This window comes from Melitaea cinxia, chromosome 24, assembly GCF_905220565.1.
Source record: "Melitaea cinxia chromosome 24, ilMelCinx1.1, whole genome shotgun sequence".
In the NCBI taxonomy this organism is placed as follows: domain Eukaryota; kingdom Metazoa; phylum Arthropoda; class Insecta; order Lepidoptera; family Nymphalidae; genus Melitaea; species Melitaea cinxia.
In genome coordinates this window covers 6,551,577-6,579,550 of record NC_059417.1, presented here as the reverse complement: position 1 = coordinate 6,579,550, position 27,974 = coordinate 6,551,577, and the positions used below count along the sequence as shown (strand labels likewise).

At 34.8% G+C, this 27,974-nt stretch overlaps 1 protein-coding gene across 1 annotated transcript; it reads left to right on the top strand.

Annotated features, from left to right (window-relative positions):
* Positions 1-486: 486 nt before the first annotated feature.
* Positions 487-26,712, top strand: LOC123665520 (sodium-dependent noradrenaline transporter-like). The gene is made up of 20 exons (XM_045599811.1): positions 487-550; positions 6,675-6,736; positions 7,462-7,569; positions 7,905-8,067; positions 11,776-11,823; positions 12,961-13,044; positions 13,208-13,330; positions 15,275-15,406; positions 16,450-16,512; positions 18,194-18,371; positions 19,833-19,966; positions 20,344-20,483; positions 21,384-21,487; positions 21,737-21,861; positions 22,916-23,028; positions 23,881-24,018; positions 25,134-25,233; positions 25,365-25,465; positions 25,621-25,788; positions 26,380-26,712. The coding sequence occupies exons 1-20, from the start codon at positions 487-489 to the stop codon at positions 26,476-26,478; spliced, it is 2,247 nt and encodes a 748-aa protein (XP_045455767.1). The 3' UTR covers positions 26,479-26,712.
* The last annotated feature ends 1,262 nt before the right edge of the window (positions 26,713-27,974 follow it).

The window sequence follows — 27,974 nt, the reverse complement described above, 5'->3', positions numbered from 1 at the left end:
GGTATTAGTCGAATGATTAAGTGATTACGTTGTGTTTTTCTTTCATTCAGAATGAATACTATTCGTGTTAATAAAAAAGCTGCTTAAGTCTGTTTATGTAATATTTTTAAAATAATTACGAATATATTATTCAGTATCAACTAGTTATAAAATATCACTGTTTGTGTGAAATGCTACTATATTAGTTTTTAGTGGACCTAAGAACATTTACGCTATATTTAAACCAGAAGTACTGTACAGATTTGGTTGAGATTTACGTTGCTAAAGCAGATATCATAAGAAATAGCTTGAACATTTTTCATTTCAAATATGGCAAAAATTATCAAATTTACAAATTTGCGGCTGGTCAACTTATGTGAACATGAAAGACTTAAATTTAATAATAGTTTTTTTACTAGTTATTTGCTTTATAAAATCTTACTGACGTACCTACCACGTTTGTTGCAGTGGTCATGGAAGAATGATGGAGCAAGCGTAGCCGACGGCATGGCGGGTATGCCCGTGTTGGGTAACAGCGTGGGCGCGGGCGAGCTACGGGAAGGTAATGATTGTATTAATTTTGGTTACCAGGTCTAAATCATATTAATTAGATTAACACACAAAAAAAACACGGTGTAATGCCTGCGTGTATTATATATATTTACATACATTGAATTGTCCAAAGGGCAGACTTAATGCTAAAAACAATCTTTACCATCAAACCTTAGGACTCACAAGAGATGACTTTTGTAGTGTAAGCGTGTAAAATCGTACAGAAAATGCAAAAAAAAAATATCTAAGTACATTGCAAGAAAATACGAGAATGAACTGAAAAACACTGTCGCATGCAAATATATAAATTTTGTGTGATATAATTTACGCTAATAGAGATTTGTTTCAGTTGTCAAATAAATATAATAATTGTGTTTGCTTGCTTACGAAACAAAAACAATATCAACAATATACAACTTTATACTAACATGTGACACGTAATACGACGTAGGTAGTCGAAACATTTGTGTAAGTAAATACGCCTTATTAAGGACTAGCGACCCGCCCCGGCTTCGCACGGGTGCAATGCTGATACTAAATATACTACAGAATGTCTTTATTTATAGTGTGAAGCTAGCTTATAGCAGCGGTTATTAACATAATAAACACATTCAAATATGCGTCGTTAGATTACACGTTGTAACAGAGTGCGTTGAAGAAATAAAGGTTCACTAATCACTGCTCGTTCCCCGTAGGTGATAGCGTGATAATATGTAGCATATATGTTGACCCAACTTCTTAATAATATTCGTGCCAAATTTGAAGTAAATCCATGCTTTTTGAGCTTATCCCGGACATACATACAGACAAACAGACAAACAGACAAAAATTCAAAAAACTATATTTTTGGCTTCGGTATCGATTATAGATCATACCCCAAGTATTCTTTTAAAAAAATATTCAATGTACAGTTTCGACTTTCCTACCATTTTATTATATGTATAGATAAGGATAACTTAAAATGTACTCGTCAGATCTCGATTAAATTTAAAACGACACACGACAAGCGCTAGATTTCGATTAAAAACAGAATCATCACAGTCCTAGTACACCCAGTAACAAAATGTAAAGTAAAACACATCAAAAAACACCTACACGCTTTCTTGAACATGCCAAGGTTGGCTGGTAGAAAATGCATTAGCGTTAAGCCCGCCTTTTGTACACACTTGTATTAGTGTATTTATTGTATTATTATACAATAAAGAATTAAAAAAAAAAAAAAAAAAAGTCGAGTTAGAAATCGAAAAATCCTTCTCCTTTTTTTGAAATCAATTAAAAAGGTTTACATTCCAGAGTTACTTTAATTTTTTATCCGACTTCAAAAAAGGAGGAGGTTACTCAATTCGACCATATATATATATTTTGTAATGTATGTTTGGTGCTGTGTGGTTACGGCACTAAAGAATTTAGCCACCCCATCTCTTCCCGTGGGTGTCGTAAGAGGCGACTAAGGGATAGCACAGTTCCACTACCACCTTGGAACTTAAAAGGCCGACCGATGGCGGGATAGCCATCCAACTGCTGGCTTTTTAAATGCACAGACCGAGGACGGGCAGCAGCGTCTTCGGTGCGACAAAGTCAGCCCTGCGGTCACCAACCCGCCTGCCCAGCGTGGTGACTATGGGCAAAAACCCCCATGAGTTCGAACCTAAAAATAAGGCCCTCAGTTCCCGGCAGCCCCACTATTCCCGGCTACGGCAGCGGCCGTGGTAACGGTGGGGTAGAGGGTGCTAAGAATCACCGGGGTACGGGAGGCTGCCATAGAAAAATATTCCTGGCTACGTATAATGGACGCACGCTACGGTTGGACCATCACCTCACCGAACTTGAGGTAGAACTTAGTCACATTAAGTGGAGCATACTGGGGTTGTCTGAAGTCCGAAGAGAGGGAGAGGACACGATGATCCTGGACTCCGGGCACTTGTTCTACTTCCGTGAAGGTGATGGGCTTTCCCAAGGTGGCGTCGGTTTTCTGGTTCACAAGACTCTCACTAACAACGTTGTGGAAGTCAGTAGTGTGTCGACCCGGGTAGCGTACCTTGTACTTAAGCTCACCGACAGGTACTCCCTGAAAGTGATACAGGTATATGCGCCGACCTCGGCACACTCTGACGATGAAGTCGAAGCCTTGTATGAAGATATTACAAGGGCCATACATGGCACTACTTCGACCTTCTACAGCGTTGTTATGGGAGACTTCAACGCTAAAGTGGGAGTACAAGGCCGCGACGGATCGAGCATCGGACCACACGGATTGGGGCACAGGAATCACAGGGGGCAGACGCTTGTCAACTTCCTCGAATCGGAGGGGCTCTTCTTGATGAACTCATTTTTTGAGAAGAAGCCCCAAAGGAGGTGGACATGGCAAAGCCCCGATACTGTGACGAGGAACGAGATAGATTTCATCATAGCGGATAAAAGGCATATATTCAGAGATGTCTCAGTGGTTAACAGGTTTAACACCGGCAGCGACCACCGGCTAGTACGGGGCACTCTGAATATATGTCTCCGAAAGGAGCGGACCCGCTTGATGAAATCTACTCTCCGACCTACGCTGCCCCAAATACTATGTGGCTCCGAGCAGTTTCAGTTGGAACTCCAAAACCGATTCGATTCGCTGGAAACTACTAGCGACGTGGACGAGATAACCGACAACGTGGTGAAGACGGTGTGTACACTGGGTCGCAGGCACTTTCCACCAACAAAGCCAACGAAGCAGTCCAAACTTTCTCCCGAAGCCTTGGATCTGATGCGGCAGAGGCGCGAGTTGCCGGCTGCTTCGCCAGAACAGAGGGCTCTTTCCAAGAGGGTACGGAAAATTATTCGCCGAGACCTCCGCTGCTCAAATACGAGAGAGGTTGCTACTCTGATTGAGCAGAATAGGGGGTCCAAAGTTTTCCAAAGACCATTGGGGAGAAGCCTTCTTGCGAAGCTTAAAACAGCAGATGGCAGAACCGTCTGCTCTCGCCCTCAGGTCCGAGAAGAGGTTGAGAATTTTTATGGACAGCTGTACTCGTCGAGCGCACGCAAACCTGCGACTTGGGACACCGAAGATCCACGGGCACCATTGTTGCGCCATTATTCGGAGTGTATCCCGGACTTCGAAGAGGATGAGATTGGTGCAGCGCTCGGGCAGCTTAAAAACGGAAGGGCCCCGGGGGATGACGGAGTTACCACTGAACTCCTTAAAGCCGCAGGGCGACCTGTCCTGAAAGCCTTGGCAAGACTATTTAACGCCGTCATCCACCGAGGTACCACGCCGGAGGCGTGGTCCAGGAGTGTGGTGGTGCTGTTCTTTAAGAGAGGCGATAAGTCTCTGTTAAAGAATTACAGACCGATCTCACTTCTGAGCCACGTCTATAAGCTGTTTTCGAGGGTTGTTACGAATCGTCTCGCCAGAAGACTCGACGAATTCCAACCACCAGAGCAGGCTGGGTTTCGAAATGGCTACAGCACCGTGGACCACATCCATACTGTTCGGCAGATTATCCAAAAGACGGAAGAATATAATCAACCGCTGTGTATGGCATTTGTGGACTACGAGAAAGCCTTCGACTCCGTCGAGACCTGGGCTGTCCTGGACTCTCTGCAGAGATGTCATATCGACTGGCGATATATCGAAGTACTGAAATCTATGTACGACGCGGCGACGATGACCGTTCATGTCAATGACCAAAGAACAAGACCTATTTCCCTCCGGCGCGGGGTAAGACAGGGGGATGTAATATCACCGAAACTGTTTACCACTGCGCTAGAGGATGTTTTTAAGACCTTGGATTGGGGGGAACGGGGCATCAACGTCAACGGTGAATTCATCTCTCACCTTCGTTTCGCCGACGATATTGTCATCTTTGCGGAGACGCTGGATGAGTTAGGCCAAATGCTGGCCATCCTAAACGAGTCCTCCCGACGTGTCGGTCTCTGTATGAACTTGGATAAGACGAAAGTTATGTTTAACAACCAAGTCATACCGATACCGGTATCGGTCGATGGTACCCTTCTCGAAGTTGTTCAGGATTATATTTACCTAGGCCATACTATCCAACTAGGCCGCAACAACTTCGAGAAGGAGGCCGATAGGAGGATTCGGTTGGGCTGGGCGGCGTTTGGCAGACTCCGTCGAGTCTTCACTTCGAAGATTCCGCAATGCTTGAAGACAAAAGTTTTCGAGCAATGCGTCCTGCCTGTGTTAACATACGGAGCCGAGACGTGGACACTGACCAAGGGACTGGTCCACAAGTTTAAAGTCGCACAACGTGCAATGGAACGGGCTATGCTTGGGGTCTCTCTCAAAGACAGGATTAGAAATGAGACTATCCGCGAGAGAACGAAAGTAACCGACATAGCCCACAGAATTAGCAAGTTGAAGTGGCAGTGGGCTGGTCATCTGTGTCGCAGGACCGATGGCCGTTGGAGTAGACGGGTCCTAGAGTGGAGACCGCGTCTTGGCAAACGCAGTGTGGGACGTCCTCCGGCCCGTTGGACCGACGATCTACGTAAAATTGCCGGTGTAGGCTGGATGAGGATTGCGGAAGACCGGGATGTGTGGCGCGAACTTGGGGAGGCCTATGTCCAGCAGTGGACTGCGATAGGCTGAAGTGAATGTATGTTTGGGGATAACTTCGTCGTTTATGAACCGATTTTTATAATTCTTTTTTTGGTACCATGTAAAAAAAAAAACAGGATCTGATGATGGGATCCCAGAGAAATCGAGGGAAACTCTCAAAAATCCGCATAACTTTTTACTGGGAGTACCGATTTTGATGATTTTTAATTTAATCGAAAGCCGATGTTTATCATGTGGTCACATTTAAATTTCATCGAGATCTTATCATAACTTTTGGAGTAATCTTTGTTAATGTGTATTTACGTTGTATTACTTGTCGATATAATTGAAGTCAGTTTTGTTTCGTTTGCCTGCAAACACAATTATTAAATATAAGGTTAAAAATAAAAAGTCTTTGAAAGTCTATAAGGCATATAATAAAAGTATATGTATAAAGTTAGCGGAACATTAGCAGTGTCAACATATAGTAACATAGCATGTTCAACACATTTAGCTATCGAGACCAAGCGCTAATGGGTTTACATTGGAAACTTAGTACATTGGAGTCTTAATCTGCAAAATGGATATAATATGTATATTTGAAAGAAGGATTTTTTTGTATTTTATTTTAAAATACGAAGATTATAAAATAAAATAATAAAACCTTTTTTAAATCATATTTATAAAAAACCCTAAATATAAAGACAGTTTATCTTTTTTGAAGATATTTTATTAATTAGTCACTTTTATATTAGACAAAATATATTGAAAAACTTCTACGCATTTAATTTCACCGCTACGAAGTACGCGTCGTAGTAAAGAGTATATAAATAAACAAAAATAGATCATTAGATCTATTATTTGAATTATGTATTAACAGAATTCAAATAATATAATATAAATAACATTTCGAAAAGAGATGATTATCGTTCGCAAATAAACTGCAATACTAAAAAAGAGTATTTAAAACCGCTTTTTGAAAAATGTTTTCAGTTATAATTTTCGGCTATTGTTATAAACATTTTTTCAAGAATAAATCTCTTTAAAAAAGTTTTATTTTTATAAATAATAAAGCTCGGTTCTGTGCTGTTCAATCTGATCTACAACTACAAATATTCGTTACTAATGTTTTTTGTTGAAAAAGAGGGGGGGGGGGGTTCATAGCATTTATATTAAGATCCCTTCTGAAAACTTAACGGTGTCCTTGAGTCGCTAGACTACTACTAGACTAGACTATTAGTCTGTTAGATCACAACAATGTTATTTATTGATAGAACTAAATATCGTTAAACATCTTCTTGTTTGTTTATTTTTTTGCTAAATTTTGACTAGAAGGAGTTAGCTTTTTACTATGGATTTATCTATTTTGCTAAGGATTTTAAAAAATACGTATAAATAAGAAGTCAAATCAATATTCAGTTAATGTTTCTTTAATTATGTAATTATTGTATAAGTTTATGATGATAAACATTTTGTTTTTATACGTTATAACTTTTCACGATATAACTATATACCTACATATTTGAAATATATTTTAGAGTTCCTAAGATATATTTGACAAATTTCTCTTAAATATTTTGTCTAATATGTGTTATAGATGCCAGCAACAGATCATCAAGTAGTGGCTCGCGCCGCGGCTCCTCTCCTCCAAGGGGATTGGTTTGTTCTTTTGTATATCATTTAATAATTATTTCACTTACGTAACAACGATTCCATTCAAGTGCTGAACAAGAGGTTGTGCATTCATTTTTAATAGTTTTTTATAAATATTATAGAAAGCAGGAGCAATAGTGTTTTGAGAAATAGCCTACTACATCTACTACATTTAGTCGCAAGTAATGTTGAAAATGTTGTATGGTGCATATATCTAAAGTTATTAAAAGTTTTGTTATAATTTTTTTATTTCCGGACCAAAGCTCGATCGATTGCAATTTTAATTGCTGTCTTAATAGTTTCGCCCTCGATTGTGCTTTGTTTTAATCCTTCCCCTACGAATATAGACTATTTGTCGGAAATTACACGTAAGTGTTCAATTGACGCCTTGATTTAAAACTTTCATAAATAGCCTTTAATAACAAAAACACGGTGGAACTTTTGCCATTGTCAATCAAGTCGTATTGTTAATTGCAATTTATCGCCTTGGAAACGATTAATAATGACCTATAATGTCAACATGACGTAGGATGGTAGGAGTTAATAGATAAAAACGATTAAGCGATTGACGAACTCGATCAGCGCAATCTGTCTTAAGGAGTAAACACACCGCTTTTCAAAGTTCACACACAAACAATTTTTTATTTATTACTCCCAATTTTACTTTTATCTTTAGTATAAGCGTTACTATTGGAATTAATGCTTTTAATTTATACATGGTGACACCACAGGAGCATGAAGTGGATGTGAACTGCCACAGACCAGACTTGACCAACTCGTTACCATCTCGACCTCGTCCCACTAGCTACGAACGAGATTATCGCGAGGTCCCTACCGTGGTGAGAATAAAGCTAACATAAGCATAAGGTTTTTAAAATAATACTATCTATATATATAAATATTCTAGACAAAGTAGCAAGAGTTTAAATATATTGGGAAACTTATCAGCAGACTGTTTTCTTGTTATTGTTCGACTTATTAATATAAAATGTTTACGACAGATGTTAAAGAATTTACAATATCATTTATTGGCAGTTGGAACAGTGACCACTGTAACTGTTGTAGCGTTAGCGTTTTCGGATTTGATCTTGCTCATGACAAAAGTTTACATATCATAACATCACCAAACAGATAATTTCAAATAGTCATTACCTTGTTTGAAATGTTTGAACAGGCAACCCTAAGTGGTTCAAACGTAGTAACTCATACGGCGCCTTCGTACGAGGAGCAGCGGGCTAGTCCTGCACTGCTTGCCAGACATGCCGGCGGGACTCCCGGTGGACGGAGCGCGCGGGACGATGGGTACTGCTCTGCTGGGAGCACGCCACGAGCCATAGGTTTGTTATACAGCCTTATCTATTGGTGAAAACCGTAGAAAAATCCGCTATTTTTAATATTGCTAAGGCGCCAAACAAGCGTACGGTCTACCTGATGGTAAGTGAGCAATGTATACTGTGGATGCCAGTAACACCAGAAGCACTACAAGCATATTGCGCGTCCCTATTTCCGATCCTCCAAGAGCTCCAGCTAACCTTACTCACTACAGGAACGTAACACTTATAAAAATTTCTTTTTATTTGGAATGATTTTTTTTTACCTCTCTGTTACTTTTTTATTTTCAAATAAATAAATGAGTCTAAAGTTTTTTGAAAAGTCTCTTCTTTATGGCGGAATGTTTGCTAAAAGTTCGTAGAAAGATCCGCATTTTATAAATTCCACCACTTTAGGAATTGTTATTTAATTATTATTTTTTTAAACAAAACCTGCTTCTACCATTACATTTTAAAAAAGAAATTTAAGGAAAAAAGAAAAAAATAACATGCTGGTCTTTTACTATTAACAAATATACACAACTTTTAATAAAAATTCTTCAGTCAATTTATATAAGCGGGAATATTTATTCGACAAATAATTAATGAGTCTAGATTGAAATGAAACATGAAGTCTAAACGAAACTGACTTTAAGGTCAATAGACGCGTTGTGAACAAACAGTAAACAATTCTAAGATAAATACGAGACGAAGAACGCTGCGAGAGGCAATAAGCTCAGTTCTTAACGTCACTGTAATTGTACCTGCAGTATTGGATAGATAGAAAGATATAGAGGACTTTTTTTTAAATTATTCTACAGGTAAGCTAGTATAGTATTAATAAAACTATTTTCATTTATTTTTATAGTAATGTAATCCCCAATAATCCTTGTAAAGACGTTTACTTGAACAACAACTGACTATCTAACCACATAGCTCTTACTGTTTTTTTTTTCTTGCCCCCGCACAGCGGTGATCCAAGTTAGTATCAGCTAGTTTCTCTTTCATACCAGTTCTCGCATTTATTCCGCTCCTACTTGCATTCTGCATACTTGTTCTTTCTGACATTTATCCTCTTTCACACACAGGATGTGTTCCATTATACTTTTGGGCCTAACTCTGGCTACCTTAACTTTTTTTTTTGCAATAATAAACACAGGGTAATGAAACAATGAGATAAGACTATTTTAAATTTTACAGGGTTTTTCTTATTTTTGTGTACATTTTATTTTAACTTTATGGTTTGTACATTTGCAACTTTATTATTTATATAATTTAATCGACGTTATTATTTTGCATTTAAGAATATTTCGTTATTAGTTACATAATCTTCTTACTGTTAAACGGTCCTTAATCTCATTCAAGCAAGAAATTAATACCCTCTGTTACACGCGAGTATTTATTACACGACTGCAGAAAGAAGGAGGGTAATGTTTTACGAGTCACAAGTCAAATCAGCAACAAAATCAAAAGGCTAAATTTTATCCCTAATTCCCTACTAATATTTTGACGACGCGTTGGCGCAACGGTCACAGCACTGGTTTGTAGCTGTTGCGCTGGCAGTTGCGGGTTCGATCTCCGCACATGAGAAACATTTGTATTGGCCATACAGATGTTTGCCGTGGTCTGGGTGTTAGTGCAATCCTTGTGGGTCTCCCCACCGTACCTCGGAGAGCACGTTAAGTTGTCGGTCCCGGTTGTTATCATATACACCTAATAGCGATCGTTACTCATAGTAGGAAATGTATCCATCAACCCGCATTGGAGCAGCGTGGTGAATTAAGCTCTGATTCTCCTTTTACATGGGGAAAGAGGCCTTCCAACAGAGGAATATTACAGGGTGAAGCGTCCCTACTAATATGACTCTAATGTGACTGAAGTTTGTTTGTTCACGCGAAATCTACTAAACCGATCATCATAAAACTTTGTACACATATTTTCAGATGTATCAGAAGTAACATCGGATACTTTTTATTTTAAAAAATTTAATGCGAGCGACGCCGCGGGTAAAAGCTAGTTATTTTATATCTAAAACGATGGTACTCACATAGTGACAGCAATTGCGGCAATTGCTTTACCAATTCCCACGAGCAACTTCGATTGTATCTATGTTTACAAATATTAGTCGTTATCTTCTCCAAGTCATGATAAATCCATATTTTTACATATTTAATTCTCAAAGGAAATCAAATAAATTAAGATACCAAAATATTACAAAATATATTATGTTATTGTGCTTTATTAATACTAGCCGAGTCCGCGACTTCGTCCGCGTGGAATTTAACTAAAAAGTTATTGTAAATGTTACTATTAATTAATTTCCAAAACAAAATTAACCTAAATTACTCCTTACTACGTCAGCTATCTCCCAGTCAAAGTCCTGTTACAATTCGTCCAGCCGTTTCAGAGATTAACCGGAACAAATGGACAGACAGACAGACAGATAGACAGAAAGACAGACAAAAACTGTAAAATATGTTATTTTGGTATATGTACCATGTATACGTTCATATGCATTTATTAAAAAGTGGTTATTTTAATATTACAAACAGACACTCCAATCTTCTTTATTTGTATAGATTTGAGTATTAATAAATGAGTATTAATATTAATTGATTCAGCCTGTAACATCTTACTGCTGGCCATAAGACTCTTTCTCTGTAAATGGAAAGTTGATGGAGATAATGTTTAATTATAACAAGGCATGATATAAACATATAAATGTTCGTATATTCTATAGTTCACATTCATCGCTATATTTTTATTTAGAATTCATAATCAATAAAAAACGCATTAAAAATTAATAAGTGCGATATTAAATAATCGTAATATAAATTGTTTGAAAATCAATTATCCAAGTTTCATCGGTTCTCTCGTTCTGCATTCAACACAATCACCTAGGGCGGTGGAATTTTTCCGCGTCGGCATCCTTATTATACGAGGTTCGAATGCCGGCATTATTGACTTGTATTATATGAAAGGTATTTTACGAGATCCAACGGTCAGGTATGCCATCGTTGGTATACCGTTCGAAGGTTACACGATCTCTTAGATAATTGAGCTATTAGTATTGGAGATCATTTTTTAAATATCGTGTCATATTTTATATAATAGTCTAGCGTTTGGTAAAATCTTTACTAAGAGATCTGTTGAGAAGATAGAAACTTAAAGAAATCTGTGACCTCCGACACACCGCTGGAGCTTACCGTGAGATTTAAAGATATATAAATCTTTTTGTCACTCTAAGGTCAGGTCAATGTTACTGTTCCTCACAATTTGACCTCCCATATGAAATTCATACCACAGGCCTTCTATATTATTATATGCGCCTATTCGTATTGGAGCAGCGTGATGGATTAACCTCTGATCCTTCTCCTACATGGGGAAAAAAGTCTATGCCCAGCAGTGTTACAGGCTAAAGTACGGGCATTATATCGTTTAAAAATGGTCGTAGTATATGGTAACTGGTTGACCCTACCTACCTTTAACGGTTTCGAACCCCCCCAAAAACAAATATTTGTATGAGGATGAGGTATGTTGTGATCTGGGCATTTCTCTATGAACTGTATAGTATTTCCGGTAAGTGTTGAGAAGTCCGTAGAGTTCCTTTCAGGGTGGGAGCCGTTCAGTGAATGCATTTATTTATTTGTAAGCTTGTGTTATATATAAAACATTTTTTTATATTGTGTGGCGACATCTATATATAAAATATCAAAAAATTCTAATTTGTTACAGATCACAAGTCAACAAAAAGCTCAGTTGTAACATTGTCGTGTTATAAAAGTAAGTACTATACAATCTATATATTAATACGTGAAGCAAAAACTTTGTACCACTTTTTACGAAAATAGCGCACAATTATATTTTATATAGAGAAGGAGTGCAAAACGCTAATTTTTCTTTAAATTATGCATAAAAACTACACTAAATCAATAATAAAAAAACATTACACACAGTACTATTTATTTGACACACACACGCATATATTTTGTTGATTGTCAGTGTTGATTGTTTGTTGCAATACTTTGTAAGGATAAGACAAATCTTCAAACTTCGAATGAACATAGCTTAAAAGTCTCACTACTAGGTAAACGTCTTGTTTATGTAGAAGAAGAATTAAATTTTATTAACAAATATTAGTAAAAAGTAACTATCACAAAAAAATAAATCAAGCTCTGAGATTGAACTTGCGACCAACACAATTAATTTAACAGTTTTCACTACGTCACAGTAGTAGCCATTATTTAAGTTCTATTTAATATTCATTTATAAGTTACTAGCGACCTCTGTCCATCCATATTTTTTTACACGATAAATAATCACCAACATGTCATATACTAAAACATTCACCGAAACACGCTTAGATAATAAGTTTCCTTTCTATGTATGGGTTGTCTGGAAGAAATGGCTAATTAGCCATAAGTCCGCCCATTGTACTTCACTGTCTGTAACTATCTTTATGCTTTGTTTGTAATGTATTCGTGGTGTACAATAAAGTATAAAATAAATAAATAATAAATAAACACGCTGCGTCTTATGGTATCTGCACTAATATTATAAAGAGGTGAAGTTTATAATTTTGTTTGTATGTAGGGGGTAATCTTCGCAAATACTGATCCGATCATGAAAGTTCTTTCACTAACAGAAAGCTACACTATTCATGATTTTTGATAGATGGCGTTGGAGCAACATATTATTTATTTAAGTGCTATAAAATTTGTTCTATAAAGTATGTTATTTGGTTAATATAATAATAATTAACGCCCAACAAAGTGGGCACGGGTCGGCTAATAAGTATTATTCTAATCGGTTTAGTAATTTTCGCAGTATAACCGAACAATTAAACCGGCTCTATTTATTAGTATAAATTGATGTTCTTATGCAATTTGATAGAAGTATTAATTCTTTTTGTGTGTTCAGAGGAGCCTAAAACCCAAATCGAGGAAGAAGTTTATTACAGCGAGTCTTCTAAAAGAGTTAGAGGGAATAGCGTTGCTAAGACAGGTTTGTATGTTTTTATTTTAAGCCTATTTTGTTTACATTAATAAATATTTTTTATAAAGGTTTTTGTTAGAAAAAAATGAAATCGTTTTGCAAATTTAATGAAGAAAAAATAGGTTCGATGCTTTTTCACAATCAGTCCTCTTTACTTAACTTCTTTTATCAGATGCAAATGACGGCCGTGAGACATGGGGCACAGGAGCCGACTTTCTTCTCTCGATAATCGGATTTGCGGTGGATCTCGCTAACGTTTGGAGATTCCCTTACCTCTGCTACAGAAATGGCGGAGGTAAGTTATTTATATCATCGTATTATTGAAAAGACATGATTTAATAAAACATTTTTAACATGAAATAATATTTTTTTGAGTAAATAGTTTACAACTTCTTAACATTCGTTGTAAGTACAATACGTTTCTAAAAGTCAATTATTAACGCAATAATCTTATTAATAGTTCTCAATTTCAAAATTTAATAAATAAAACAAAAGTAAAACTCTGTTAAATGAATTACATTTATTAGCATTAAACTAAAATTATTTAGTTTGAAATAGAAAACAAACAAAATAAATGAAAAAAATAACTATTCGAAATTGAAAAAAATGTTTATTTTGTAAAAAATTCTCTAAATAATATAAATTAATTTTATTAGATTATTATTTAATATGTTATAACGCTGGACAGGAAATAAGTTTAATAGTTATCCATTGAGAGTATAAAACTTTAGACTTGAAAAAAAAATTCCCTTATAAAACAAGATATTAGATATTGTACAATCGTCACCGACTTCGAATTGAAAAACGATTGCGTGTGTCTTTGACAATTATCCTGCGAAGACAATTCCACGCGGACGGGTAGAAAACAAGGAGTAATTAAATAAACACTTCATTTGCTACCAAGAGGATTCATTCAGTTCTCAGTACAATTTCTTGTAATATGTACAGATCTTAGATTTAATTAAGATTGTAGTGACTTCAATTATAGGTCCACACTTTTTACATTTGTTACGTAACTAGTCTTTAAATATGGGTGTTAATTGTAAATATGGATAATATTGTAAAATTTCGAAATATTTTTGAAGTAAAACTTCTTTACGCAAGCTTTACTTGGGGTGTAAGCTGGTGAATGCGTGACGAGAGCGTTAAGAAAAGTGTGATCGGGCGCGGCGAACCAAAGTTGAGAGGGAGATGTAAGATAATGAAGATAGAAAGAGAGAGAGGGGCAACAAAAAAAGTTTTACTTCAGTCGTGTGATCTAAAGAACACTCGTTTTTGAAGGTATACGTCTTTTGGCGCGTAGGGAAAAATGATACGAGTAAATCTTCTAATTCTTCTCTTCTAATAATACTGTTTTAAAACAGTATTGTGTTCCTGTTGGTGAGTAAGGTGACCAGAGCTCCTGGGTGGGATTGGGGATTGGGTCGACAACGCGCTTGCGATGCTTCTGGTGTTGCAGGCGTCTATACCTAAGCTACGGTAATCGCTTACCATCAGGTGAGCCGTAAACTTGTTTGCCGACTTAGTGATATAAAAAAAAATCTTTACGATGCGAGCGCCCACCATCACAAAAAAACGACATCTGAAGTTAGCTAGTCAATGAAGAAGAAGTTAGCAACATGAAGTTAGCTTGCCAATGAAGTATAACTTCTTATGTGCGTACATAAGTACACAGTTACACACACACTTCATTTTGTACGTAGTTAACTAAATTATAAATAGCAAATATATTTCGTTCAATAATTACGTATTAAACGATTCATGAGATCTATTATTTTAAATATCGACTTATACGTATAATAATAATAAACGCTTCACACTCAACGGATCCCCCAGTAGGATTTTCTCCTGTGTTGGGGGTCCGGAAACACACACAATACACAAACACAACGCCCAGACCACGACTAACATCTATATGGCCACAACAAATGTCTGTCATGAACGGGGATCGAACCCGCAACGGCCAGCGTAACAGCCAGTGCTATGACCGCTGCGCCAACGCATCGACAAAATAAATAATATACTAGCTGTGCCCTGCGGTTTCACCCGCGTTAATATGAGGCAAAAAATGTACTGAAACAGTACAAATCGATAGTTCCTGAGATTAGCGCGTTCAGACAAAAACAAACTGCTTCGATTTATAATATTAGTATCTATAGATTTAGATTCAGTGCGAACTTCGGAAAAAAAGGAATTGCGTATGTTCTAACTACATTATGTTGGTTTTGTTGTGTGCCAGGTGCATTCTTGATACCATACACGTTGATGTTGATCTTCGGAGCTGTACCGCTGTTTTATATGGAGCTGATCCTCGGGCAGTACAATCGGCAAGGACCTATCACGCTGTGGAAGATATGTCCTCTATTCAAGGGTAACTTCGAATATAGTATTAATAAATATTTCAACTAAATCTGTGTTCGATGTCGAAAGCGCTATAGGCCTTAAATAAGGTTGAGTCTTTATATCCTTTGTTTGTAAGTAGGTATGTGGAGATAAAAATAATAAAAAGCACAAAATCAAATGTTTTTAATATTTTTTACAACCTTTCCAGAAAAATAATAAAGGATTAAAGACACATTCTTTCTGAAATTATTGTTATTCTTTACTTAACACATTATTGCACATTTGTTATTACATAAGGAAATACAATATTATAACTTAAAAAGGTGCATAGGCAGCCTTTTATCAGTAACAGTAATCTCTTACAGACAACCTCCATAAAGAAATTTAAAAAAAAACATAAAGTACGAAAATTAATTATTTAAACTATATATTATATACAGTACTTGTAAATAAAGTAAATTAAATTCAAATATTTGCTAAAATTATTCAACAATGGAATATTTAACATGTTCTTCATTTTGCGGAACTTGATATTTCGACATTAACTGCGAATGTCTTGTTCTCGTGAATTTTAGCAATAAAAATAACCGTGTTCATTTAAAATCTTATATAAAATTTTACATATACCTATAATATAAAAATTAATAATTATATAATACGTACATATAACAAAAATAAATAATTAAACATACGTAGATAAATATTGCAAAATTTTGTCCCCAGATTTTTTCAACTGACTTTTTAAATTAATAAATTGTTAAAAGTGAGGTAAGGTACAAAAGAAAATATACTGCTCAAAATCTGGAGCATCCCGACTGGGGAAGTACCTCGACCATACAGAAGATCACACCTAAATAATATTGCTTTCAAGCAGTGATGTGTTCTTTTGGTGGGTAAGGTGACCAGAGCTACTGGGGGCAATTAGGGGTAGGGTCTGCAACAGGCTTACAATGCTTTTAGTTTTACAAGCTTCTATAAGCTACGGTAAACGTTTCCCATCAGGTGAGCCCTTTGCTTGTTTGCCGACCTAGTTGAATAAAAGAAAAGTTTTAATAAAATGTATTTTTCCAGGCGTGGGTTTCTGTGCAGTAATGGTGGCTTTTTACGTCTCATTTTACTACAACGTTATTATTGGTAAGTGTGTATTTTATTACAAATTATTATCACTGATATTATAATTAGAATGTTTTTAACTGCAACAGCAGGTAACTTACCAATGTAATAGTAATTAGTGTCAATCGAAGAAAATTCGGCGGAGTTGTTGGGGTTAATACTAGGTAGGGTTAGTTCTAGTATGTTCCACTCTGGCACTCCACTGCTGGGCATAGGCGAAGAAAGATTTGGAGCTTAATCCACCACGCTGCTCCACTACGGGTTGTCAGATATATTTCCTACTATGAGTAATGATCACTATCAGGTGTATATGATAACAACCGGGATCGACAGCTTAATGTGCTCTCAAAGACATGGTAAGGAGACTCACAGGGACAAACAACCAAACAGGAATAAATATTAGTATAAATGCTCACACACAAATATTTACTCCGGGCAGGAATCGAACTCGCGACCGTCGAGCGACACGGCACACGTCGAGCGATCGTCAATTTATTATTTAATATAAAGTAATTTTTGAGTCCGAAATCGTAAAATAATGCATGTTTAGTTTAATGTTTAATGCAATTTCAACGATAGCTATACACTTAGTACATAATAATATAGATACCTAGGTATTTCAAGGTTTGCCCATCACATCTACATAATAATACCCAAGTTCATACTTGATTTCATTAGAAAGTTTTTGGTCCTTAACTACTTATACATTATAAAAATAGATTCACAGATTGGATACAAGATATAAATAACTATAAACCGAGAGGCATTAAATTTCACATCATAATAAACATAAGCTGTTTACAAAAAAAAAAAAAAAAAACTCAAATAGGAGCAGTACTTAAGGTCAATTGTAAACTTATCTTGTGCCTTAACTACTGCGTCTTTTCGACCAACTTTTTGCACATACCCAGGTCACATATAATGTGAAGGGTATTTGACTCAATGGCTCTCGCAATATATATAATTATAGCTCTATGTATATACTAATTACGATACATATATAGTATAATCTAGTATATTATCTGAAACATGTTTTCGTATACAAAGCTAATGATATATCGCACACGAGCAATACAATTAACAGTACACTAGTACTGCATACTTTATCAAGTGTGTTTTAATCAAATTAACGAAACTATCTCGTCTATCATCAATAACCTCATATTATAAACATAATTATGAAAGTTGAGCTGGGATACAGTTGATTTGCAAATTAAGTAAACTTTGATATGATATGTTGGAACATTGCTATAGAGGAATATATTTTGAAGTTGCTTTAGAATGTATCATTGTGTGTGTAATTGTGTACATGTATGTATGTTACAAACGTTCTAAGTGTTTATTGTTTTAAATATGAAAATTTTTGGGTTTATAAACGTTTAAATCGCTAAGTCTTAGGTCTTTAGGTAGGTATTTGTAAGATTTTAAAAATATTTTTGCGCTAAAAAGCTTTAACCACTGAGGTATCAATTAAATTATTATACAATTAATCATGTGGACTTCTACAAAGACGTCAATTTATAAGGAGCTTATAATTTTCACGGATGCAGCGTGGGAAGATCACAGTTTAACACTCAAGATATTATATTATATTTGAAGTAATGTGTCCACCTAAGCTGCAATGGAACCAGCAGACTTTTTTTCGTTAAAATCGCCTCTTCTGCCTTCACACCACAGATTTTATCTTATTTTTTATCTTCAGGCTGGGCATTCTACTTCCTTGTATCATCAGCTAGATCTGAACTACCCTGGTTACATTGCGACAACTCGTGGAACACGGAACAGTGCTGGGACGCAGCTAAGTCGAACGGTACAAACAAAACCGACGTACTGTACCAAGGACCTCTTTCTCATTTCACTCCGGCGTCTGAATTTTTCCAGTTAGTCACTTTATTTTATTACTAATGGATTAATAATCATAGCTTTATTTTTAGCTGGTAACCGTGAAAACGCGATTAGTTCCAAGTAATTTAATATTCGAGAATCGTTTATTTATGGTGGCCTGTAATTTTGTTATGTATATGTAAAATGTATATGATATATGCAAGTTTTTCTGAAGTTATTCCAGTGTAGTGCGACAAACAAAGCTGTTTTTTTCCTCGCCAGGATAAATGGATTCTATCTAGTAAAGAAATAAAATAATGAATTAATGCAAGGGTATTTTAAAATTTAACATTTAAAAAGAATGTTCAAATGATATAAACCTTATGGTATAGTGATATACTGTACATATTTGTTTGAAGTCACGTGTATCAATCGCTTAAATAATCGGAAATTGTTTAGGACTATTATCCCTTTTCTAAAAATCTTGAAAGGTTCTATTGAAAAAAGGTGTCCGAATGAGTAATTTTACTAACGATATTTATTTACAAAGCTTTTTCTTTTTTGTCGATGAAAACTTTTTTTTTTTTGGTAGCTTAATATTTTATATAATTGTATAGAAATAGAACGTATTAGATTTTTGGTTGTGTCTAAAGATACTTAGGTTTATTTAATTACCTAGGCCCACAAAAAAGAGTGCTCTGTACCTTTGACCAGACCCATTTAGGATTATTGATGATGTATTTCGATGCGCTCAATATAAATTTGAGGTCCGTTTAGTCCCTAAACTCTCTAATTTTGAATAAATGCCAAAAATGTTTTTAGTTTAAGATTTTATTTTTTTCGTTAGCATAATTTTTCGCAATGTACTCTGAATTTGGAGGGTCAACCGGCTAAATCAACTTGAGATTCAGCGCATCGAAATACATATAAGAAATATATTTGACTTAGTTCGCGATTTTTTTTGTGTGCATTTCATTTTGACGATTTTATGCGTTTTTTAGAGGTTTTTTGCAATTTACTCTAATTTCAGAGAGCTAACGAGCCAAACCAATTTCGGATTTGAGTTCAGCGCACTGAAATACATAAGACATATACCTAGGTACTTGAGCTAGTTCGAAAAAAAAAATCATTTGTATAAATTCATTATTTGCCATTTTTGGCAGTTTTTTGGAATTTACTCAAAATTGGGGAGTGTAGGGAACAAATGGACTTGAGATTCGCTTTCAGCGCATTGTAATACATAACCCTAGGTGGGTCCTTTCAAAGGTACGCTTCAGGCACTTTTTTGCGGGTATGTGTAATTAATTGCATACTTTAAAATCATATGAAAGCAAATTACAATAGATTATACAAAGTGCATAATAATCATTCTGCAAAAGTGGTGCGATCGTAATTTACCGCACTTTCTTTTCTTATATTTTCAATTGTATTTAATTTTGGATATATTTATTCATGTATTTAAATAATTTGACGTATTTAAATAATTTGTCGTTAGCAAATTTTTCATTTATTTTCAGTCGGGCGGTGCTCGAAATGCAAAATTCAGAAGGACTCAATGATTTAGGATTACCAAAGTGGCAACTGACTATCTGCTTGGGCCTCGTTTATATTACGCTTTATTTGTCCTTATTCAAAGGCGTTAAAAGTTCAGGTAAATCTCGAACAATACTTTTTTTCTCGTTCAGAGTCTTCCTTTGAAGTTATATATATCACGAATAAACACATAAAAATTGTTATTCGATAAATATTTATTATTTTTATAATATGTATGTCATTTATTTGTATAAAATGTATGTATTTTATATAGATATATATGTAATATTTATGTGTATATTCTTATATAAGTAGTGGTGTGTATGATAGTATATTATATATAGTATGTATATGTATATTGCATGATGTTATGAATATTATTTAATTAGGTTTTTATTTTCAAGAATCTGTATGATGTCTACATTACTGCACTTTGAATATATATATATATATATATATATATATATATATATATATATATATATATATTTCCAGGTAAAGTTGTATGGATGACGGCGACGATGCCATACGTCGTATTATCAATTCTACTGGCGAGAGGCCTTCTTCTACCGGGAGCGACTCGAGGAATCGCTTACTACTTAAACCCAGAATTGACTAGATTGAAAGATACTCAGGTAAAGGAAATATTTTAAATGAATAAAATAGTTTATAAAGAAAATAAAGTTGAATTTAAAAGTGAAGTTGCAAAATTACAATAATGTGTTTGAATTTGCGGGCAATAAGTTTATTTCAATCGAATCACTTTATATTATCACCAATTTACACAAAAATTACGTACCGAATTGCTACAAGCATCTGTTACGATATCTCACTGACTGACTTACTTATTCGTTTTTACCCACGTTATTTATATATATATATATATATATATATCATCACTCTGAGACAAAACAAATCCCGTATATTAAAATATTGTGGTTTATTAAAATACTAGCCGACCCGTGCCCACTTCGTTGGTCATTATTTATTATTAGATATATTAATCAAATAACATACTTTAAAGAACAAATTGTATAGCACTTAAATAAATAATATGTTGCTCCTGTGTATTTGTTATTTTAAATTACAGAACCAAATAACATACTTTAATGTTCAATTACAATAAAATATAGCCTATGTCACCCCTGAATAGTGTAGCTTTCTGTTAGTGAAAGAATTTTCATGATCGGATCAGTATTTGCGAAGATTACCCCATACATACAAACAAAGCTTTAAAAAAATATCTATATAAATAAAAGTGAATGATGCTAAGCGAATAACTCGATGATGGCTCGACCAATTCAGCTAATTTATTTTTTATATGTTCCTTAAGGCCCACGGAAGGTTTTAATACTAAAACAAAAATAAAAATAAATATTTTTACTATTAGTTTTTGACAGAACGAAGTCAGTCCGAGCAGACTGTAATTAATAAAATGTTCTTACAAGTCGGTAATACCAGTAAGGATAATAAACATTACGCAAAGTCTACTTCACCAGCTAAGAAATGAACGAGTTGATTTTGTTTAATTCAAGGTTTGGGTGGACGCTGCTGTTCAAATTTTCTACTCGGTCGGCGCTGGATTTGGTGTCCACTTGTCTTACGCGAGTTACAACACGTTTCACAATAATTGTTACAGGTATTATACCTATGTATGTTTTTTTTTCATCAAAAATAGGAAATATTCTAATGTCATAATCTCGGAAGGTTACATACAGATTATAAAATCTTAATCACGCTTTGATGCGTAGAAATGGGGTGATTGGCATTAAACACAGAGCGTCTGTTATACGTACCACTATCAAAGTATAGTTGTTATACCAATGGTAAAACTAATTTTACGTCCAAACTCAACTAAAATTTTAATTTTGATCTTAATATTTTTCAGGGACTGCCTCGTCACAACTCTGGTGAATTGCTTCACATCATTCTTCTCTGGTTTCGTGATTTTCACCTATCTCGGGTTCATGTCGCATAAGCAAGGTGTGCCAATATCATCTGTTGCTACTGAAGGTGAGATAATAAGGAATAGATAGACATTGAGTTATCTGTTAGTAATAATAGTTCAATGTAGATAGATCCTTTATTCGAAATAATTGTATTTGCTCGCAAACGAAAAAAAACCGACTTCAATTACATCGACGAGTAATACAACGTAGATCGACGAAAAAATAGTCAAGTAACTGCGCGTTATCAAAGATTACTCAAAAAGTAGTTATCAGATCTCGATAAAATTTAAATGTGACCACATGATAAACATCAGCTTTCGATTAAATTAAAAATTATCAAAATCGGCACACCCAGTAAAAAGTTATGCGGATTTTCGAGAGTTTCCCTCGATTTCTCTTGAATCCCATCATCAGATCCTGGTTTCCTTATCATGGTACCAAACTAGGGATGTCTCCTTTCCAAAAAAAAAAAAGAATTATCAAAATCGGTACATCCAGTAAAAAGTTATGCGATATAATACAACGTAGGTCGACGAAAAAAGCGTCAAGTAAAAACGCATTATTAGATATAACTCGAAAAGTAGAAGATCTCAAATAAATTAAAATGGGACCAAATGACACACCACCTTTCGATTAAAAAAAAATTGTCGAAATCGGTCCACCCAGTCAAAAATTCTGAAGGAACATACATTAAAAAAAAATACAGTCGAATTAAGAACCTCCTCCTTTTTTGGAAGTCAGTTGATAAAAAATAAAATATTTTATTCAATTGGGCTTCAAAGGCACTTTTTAATTGCCATTTAATAAATCAAAGTTATATTTGTTTAAGTGAATGAATTATAGTTAAAGTGAAACTATCAAAGACTCAGTAGAAAACTCCGCAGACTGACAATTTCATCTCCTTATAACGAAATAACTCTATTTTCGAGTTTTATCGCGGTTTATTTAATTTTTAGATGCCCGACATTTCGGATACTTTACAGCAACCATGGTCACGGAAAGACACGTTCAAAGTTGTATCATTATAATGAGTGAAATTCGCAAAAACATTAGAAAACAATTTCATCTTTGTTTATTGTTTCAACAACTATTTTTTTTACATTTGTATTTATTTCTAGGTCCAGGCTTAGTGTTTCAAGTATACCCTGAAGCAGTTGCAACTTTACCTGGTGCAAGTTTGTGGGCAATGCTGTTCTTCTTCATGCTGATCATGTTGGGATTAGATTCAGGAGTAAGAGATGATTTTATCAAATATTTCTTCTTCTTTCATAGTTTCCTTTCTTAATATCACCTAATTATTGTTTCATATATATGTTTAACTATAACTATCATAATTATATATCTTGGCTATCTTCGTCACTCTCACTCACTCAGTATAAATAACAACTGCTCATAGTAATAAATACGCAGGTCTTGTTAGTTTATCCATATCATCTGTTTAATCGTGTAATTTGTTGGCATGTTGATGTTCAGACATATCTCGTATTCAGAGGAATCCATAATTAAACACACTACTAACACCCAAACTAACATTTGTGATAATCTGCGAATATCCTTAAAAAGTTAATAATGTAAGGTAATACAGCATAAACCTTATATATAACTACAGTCAGTCAGACAGTCAGTTCAGCCTATTACTGTCCACTGCTGGACATAGGCCTTCCACAAGTACGCACCAGACATCTCGGTTTTCCGCAATCCTCATCCAGCCGACACCGGCAATCTTACGTAGATCGTCAATTTAACGGGCCGGAGGACATCCCACGCTGCGTATTTAACCTATCCTCGTTTGGCACCTGAGAATAAATTAATAACTATGAAATTAAGAACTAAAAACCCCTTATGTAATAATCCATTCTACTACGAAAACACCTTATATATTATAGGAAAAGGGTTGTTATTCTTCAATCTGATGGATCGATTTTTACTAAACATTTAGATGAGAAACTCGCTCTCACATAAAAAAAAAACTGCTTTTAAATTAGTCCATTCCGTTCGAGAGTTACAATATCTAGCTAATAAGCGCTCTTTTAGCGTCAGAAGTTAAAAGTAAAGTAGTAGTAGTTAGTAATCTGTGTACCAGATGGGCGGCCTGGAGTGCGTGATCACGGGCCTGCTGGACGAGGCGCGCGCGTGCGGCGCGGGCTGGCTGCGGCGCGAGCACTTCACGCTGTTCGTCGTCTGCGTGTCGTTCTGCGTCGCCTGTATCAACGTCACGCCGGTCCGCTGCCAACACACTACTTACAACGAATTTTAATTTGTTAACTCGTACATGATTATATCTTTTGTTTTTTTTCTTTGTTTTTTTTTTGACACATGGTTACATCTTTTATTTTTTTTCTTTAAGTTTTTTTTGACGTGACAACGTCAAATAAATCAATGAACGTCGGCGGCATGCACGAAAAATGAGGACTCGTTGTAGCGTTATGCTCACTGTAGCGTTATGCATTTATCTATCTTCCACTCGATTGGCCTATACGTCCGAGGAGATGTCCTTTGTTATGATTTTGTCACGTCAAACTATCGTCCGTAAACCAACTTTACAGACAAACGGGTTTTTTACGTTTTTGATTTTATAGTATGTAGCTTTTTCCTATTTTCATAATTTTCCCGTTTATATAAGGTCGTCTAATATTTGTATTTATATATCTATTATTTCTATGTAAATTTATCAAAAAAAAAAAGTTATATCAGTCGGCTGTTACCTATAACACAAGCTATAAGTTGCTTACCTTAGTAACAGGCGATCGTGTTTGTACGTAATAAGATATTTATTTATTATTATTTACGTGATATTTTCTAGCATGTTTCTAACCCCCTAACCCACCTTGGTGATATGTGGTAAGGTTTTAGACAAGTAAAAAATCACGTATATTTTTTTTGGTACAAAGTGTATTGAAATTTTCAAAATATTCTGTTTATTTTAAAACTTTATTATACAATTTAAAATAACATGGTGTGCAAAAGGCGGACTTTAAGTCATACAGCCTTATCTACCAGTTAACCATAAGATGTAGAAAAACAGAAAAAAAGTGTGGAGTTAGTTTAACACAGAAGTAAAAAAAAACAGTGCCTAATAATAACAAAAACCAATTAATTGAAAAAATATAAAATATAGCTTTAAAATATAGTACACATATTACATTACACTTAAATGCATAAATATACATACATAAACACATATGTACATTCCGCATAATACCTTTCATGAGCGCATTTCATTTCGTTTCCATATGCGGTTCTTTAGTTGTATGCGGCAGTTACTATTAATATTTCACTTAGTAATAAATATGATAAATCTTTATGGTACCAAATACTGCTCTTTTTAATTTACAGGGAGGAATCTATATGTTCCATCTATTGGATACATATGCCGCTGGAATATCCTTACTCTGTTCCGCACTTTTTGAAGCCGTGGCTGTTTCGTGGTTCTATGGTAAGCGTGTCTCGATTTTTTTTGTGATGGATATGATTTCATAAGGAAATTTTGAAACTAAATACGCAAATTTTTAATACAAATTATTACCTAATTTGTATTTGAGTATTTTGTAAAAAATCTTGTTTCAGGGCTAAAAAGGTTTTCTGATGACGTAGAAGAAATGCTTGGATTCAGACCTGGTCTATATTGGAGGATATGTTGGAAATTTGTCAGTCCAGTATTTATAATAGTAAGAAATGCTCATTCTTACTTTACATTTATCACAATTCAGAACTTAATAATGTAGATTAAAATAATTTGCCAATAACAAGTAAACATTAAGAGTTTGTATAAAAAAATTGTAAGAAAGACGTAGTTCTTGTTTAATTTTCTCATGGTCTCCAGGGTGTTGTCGTCTTTGGGCTTCTCTACCAGCAGCCTCTTCAGTACCAACACTACACATATCCTCAATGGGCAGTTGTTCTTGGCTGGGGATTGGCCTGTTCTTCCATTCTGATGATCCCTGTAGTCGCTATATACAAATTTGTCACCACCCCTGGTACTTGCAGGCAGGTAGGGTATTATTTTTAAACTTTAACTTTGAGGTATATACGTTGTAGGTACAAGTCTTAACAGTATACCTACAATCAAAAAAATAATAATTGTAATACCTTTCCTATTTTTTGTCGAAAGTCGAGGGTATACTGCAAATTCAATTAGTTAATAATTAAAACAGGCAAGTTTATACCTGCCTATTTTCTGTCCCCATTAATGGCAAATCCCCGGAACTGGATTTAATTCTACGGGGAGCCTGTGAGCGAGATGATTTCCTTATTATTATTTTTTTATACAACTAGGTCGACAAATAAGCGTACGGCTCGCCTGATGGTAAGCGATTACTTTAGCTTAGCATAGCTTTAGCATTGCAAGCTCGTTGCCGACCCTATTCCCAATTCTCCCCAGGAGCTCTGGTCACTTTACTCACCAACAGGAACACAACACTGCTTGAAAACAATATTTTTTTTGCTGTGATCTTCTGTAAGGTCGAGGTACCCACTCGGGCTGCTCCATATTTAGAGCAGGAAATTTCCTGCTGTGCCCTACCTCAGTTTGCTGATATATTTTTTCAATTTATTTAATTTTTTGTAATTGTTCATATTCCAGCGCATAGCGTGCTGTATATCGCCAGAGTCAGAACACGAAGCTATACGCGGCGGAGCGCCTGTCACTCGCTTCACTTGGCAACACTGGCTTTATGTTTAAACATTTCTTGATACCCTCAAATGTACACATGTTAGAGACCTGAGATTATAATTGGATGCATTTTGGAACATCCGGCCTAATATACAACGTGGTATATATAACGGGCGTAGAAGTTATACTAACGATTATAATTGTTAATGATTCAAGATGTAGTCAAATTTAAAGGAAAAAAGTGACTTGAGCATTGGATTAGCTGCGTGGTCATCCATGTTCTTTCAATAAAAATTAACTTTAAAATAAGTTTTTTAATATGGCTTTATCTTAACTAAAGGTCTAATTGTTCTGGTCTAATATTCTGTCAACATCATCATCATCATCATCAATACAGCCTATTGCAGTCCACTGCTGGACATAGGCCTTCAGAAGTTCGCGCCAGACTTTATGGATCGAACTCATGGGTTTTGCCCCTAGTCACCACGCTGGGCAGGCAGGATGGTGACCGTTATATTCTGTATTATGAATAATTTTGACCTTAGTTTCATTGTTATAAAATGAATCAAACGAAATTGCTTGACACAATTTAAGTGTCATGCCGGTAAAAGATACTTACTATTAAAGTAAATTACTAGGCTTGTAGAACTTTAAAAGATAAATTTATATCAAAACTTAAATAAATTATAGGCATATACATATATTAAAGGCATATTTTAGTAATACTTTTATATTATTATTAGCATACCTGCTGACAAAGATTTTTTGTTAGGTACAAAATTTTGTTATAAAGTGTCTTATTAAGTGCATTTATGTGCATGTGTAGTATTTGATCCTTTATCCTATCGTGGGAAAAAGATGGTGGTAAAATATATAACAACAAACGTTTTTATTCTATGTTTATATAAAATTTGTATTACATTGAGTCTTAGTACGTACTTATTCTCATCAATCTAGTTCTAGTATATTTATATGGAATCAAATTTTAACGTATTTTAATGTTAATATATTTTTTTAAATATTCGTTGCACTATATGTATAACCGTAACCTATATTTTAAATAAATTTATATATGTATGTATGTTTATAAGTATAATTGTTTTTAAAATTCAAATTTTCATTTAAAAATAATACTTTTCTTTACAACTTGTTCAATGAATTTCAAATAGATAATTTCTTAAGTTGACTGCCTATAAACTAAATTGTTACCTTTTATATATATTTGTCAATAAAAAAATATATATATTTAGGTACGCCATAGTTAAACAAAAAATTTGTACGCTAAAATTATTTATATAAGAATTATTCATTATACATACATATTTTAATCGATTAGGTCGTAATATACATATATTACGAGATTAGGGCGGGTGCCAGAGAATTCGCGGTATTTACAAAACCAAACACAAAATGTAGAATATGGATTTGGTAGTTTGCTTTCAAGTGTATTGTATAATTATTGTAAAATACTTTTAAATAATCATAAAGACAATATATAAAAATGAGTGTCATTCACGGGCCAAACTCGTAACCAAAACTGTGACAAAAACAATAATATTGTAAAT